We start from the raw sequence: 1,950 nt of genomic DNA on the forward strand, positions 1-1,950 counted from the left end.
TTATTAGCTGATGATTAGTTGATCAAAAGATTAATCTTGATTAATCTGATTAATCGTTTCAGCCATACTTTAAATAATGTGTCAATGAATTAAATTTTGTGTAACCATGTCAACGTAACATGTATGTATGTGATCGTTGCAGGCCTCGTTTAAAAGCCTATTTTTTTCAGTTTCCAAACAAACATTCTACAGAACAAAAAATGCACAATCTAAACATGAACTTTTTGACACCTAATCAAATTTAAACACTTAAAATGAAAATGTTCTACTTGATATAAAGGCAAGTAAAGAAAGACACCGATCCTACAGTTTCAGTCACAACATATTGATCTTTGCCTTTCTGGTGAGTCAGCAAAAACTACTGTCGGGTGTATAGCTCATTTTCCCTTCTGCCTGCAAGCAAGGCAACCAATTTCACCTTCACCAATGCCTTCCCTCTAAAAACTCCATTTACAGCTCATTTTTATTCATACCACAAGGAGCTGGAGGCCATTTAAGTTCAAGATCTCCACCAAAAAAAAAAGAAAAAAAGAAGGTAAAACAGGCTCACCACAGCTGGTTCAGAATCTACCAGCATGTTAAATAACAAACCCTCATGTAAATAATTTTGACGGCAGAGATTTATTGCTTATGTGAGAGCAGGCAACTTATTTCTGAAGTAAAGCGATTACTAAGATCTGACAGCTAGGAAGGAGGCTGTATAGCAAACAAGTGTTCTTGTTCAACAAATGGCCTAAATAGCGACACTCAGCGCAACATTACCTGCATATGGAGCATTATGAAAGAATCTGTCACTGTCTAAATCTCAAAATAGAATAAGAGTTGCTCCGACCGCTTAAGTGTCAAAAAATCTGCTAACAGGAAAGTGTACGACCTCAACCTTAAAGGCTTTGCTACTATTCATTAAAACTCAAGACTCTTACTGCAAAAATGACCTGGAAACAATACAAATGTCAGCTTTAATAGTTTTCTGGTATCAAGAAACGGATGCATACGTTTTACCAGAAGCACTTATTTTATGCAAAGACTGAAGGAAAAAAATAAAAGCGGAAATAGCTCATTTTATGATGATCAAATGCTTTTTGGTGTTTTTTGTGTGCACCTTTCAAACTCAATGCTCTGACTAATGTTTCTTCTTTGCATCCTGATATGCTCAAAACTGGGGCTAATTTGTTGGTCAAGGTTGAATTACTGCAGTAGCTGAGATATGCACCCTTTAATCATGAAATATTGTACTTTTTAACTACAGCTACCATCAGATAGGAGATCATTGACTTCAGGAAGAACCGGCCTAACCACGCTCCACTGCTCATCAACAGCTCAGCTGTAGAGGTGGTCAACAGCACCAACTTCCTGGGTGTGCACATCACAGAAACTCTCACCTGGACTGTAAACATCACCTCATTGGTGAAAAGGGATCAGAAGCGCATGAACTTCCTGCAGAGGATGAGGAGAGCCCACCCGCCCTTACCCATTCTCACCACCTTCTCCAGAAGCACCATAGAGAGCGTTCTGAACAGCTGGCTCACTGTGTGGTGTGGAGGCTGCAGCGCCTCAGACTGGAAGAAGGGGAGAACAGGTGGAAAAGGACACCTCGCTCTTCTAGCTGGTCCAACTTCATGAGTCGTTTTCCACAATGGCGGTCATGCAAACAAAACAAGCCAGTAGGGTACCAAACATGAAATACACATAGTGTAGAGCGGATGTAGATTTGACCAATCAGAGGCCTCCTGTCTGCGATCACTTACAATTAGGGAGAGGTCCAGCAGAGTGTCTGTGGAAAGGGCGGGGTATTTTCATATAACTTCTAATGGAAATGCAGAAAATGTTTTCATCATAAGGATCTACTTTAACCAGAGAGATATAAAGATGGACAAACAGTGTAAAATGTGTCCGTCTGCAACATGCCGAGAAAAGCTTACAACCTCTGACTGCTTAGTCTGCTCTAGA

The 1,950-nt window shown here is 40.1% G+C and overlaps 1 protein-coding gene across 1 annotated transcript in view; it reads right to left on the reverse strand.

The window, feature by feature from the left end:
- Nucleotides 1-1,418: 1,418 nt before the first annotated feature.
- Nucleotides 1,419-1,950, reverse strand: part of LOC107102762 (membrane-associated guanylate kinase, WW and PDZ domain-containing protein 2-like) — a 27,040-nt gene continuing 26,508 nt past the window's right edge. Inside the window, exon 2 of the mRNA XM_015402185.1 lies at nucleotides 1,419-1,559. Coding sequence (XP_015257671.1) covers nucleotides 1,419-1,559 — 141 coding nt within the window. The remainder of the gene's footprint in view (nucleotides 1,560-1,950) is intronic.

The sequence above is a fragment of the Cyprinodon variegatus genome, unplaced genomic scaffold (genome assembly GCF_000732505.1).
Source record: "Cyprinodon variegatus isolate N-32 unplaced genomic scaffold, C_variegatus-1.0 Scaffold1313, whole genome shotgun sequence".
In the NCBI taxonomy this organism is placed as follows: domain Eukaryota; kingdom Metazoa; phylum Chordata; class Actinopteri; order Cyprinodontiformes; family Cyprinodontidae; genus Cyprinodon; species Cyprinodon variegatus.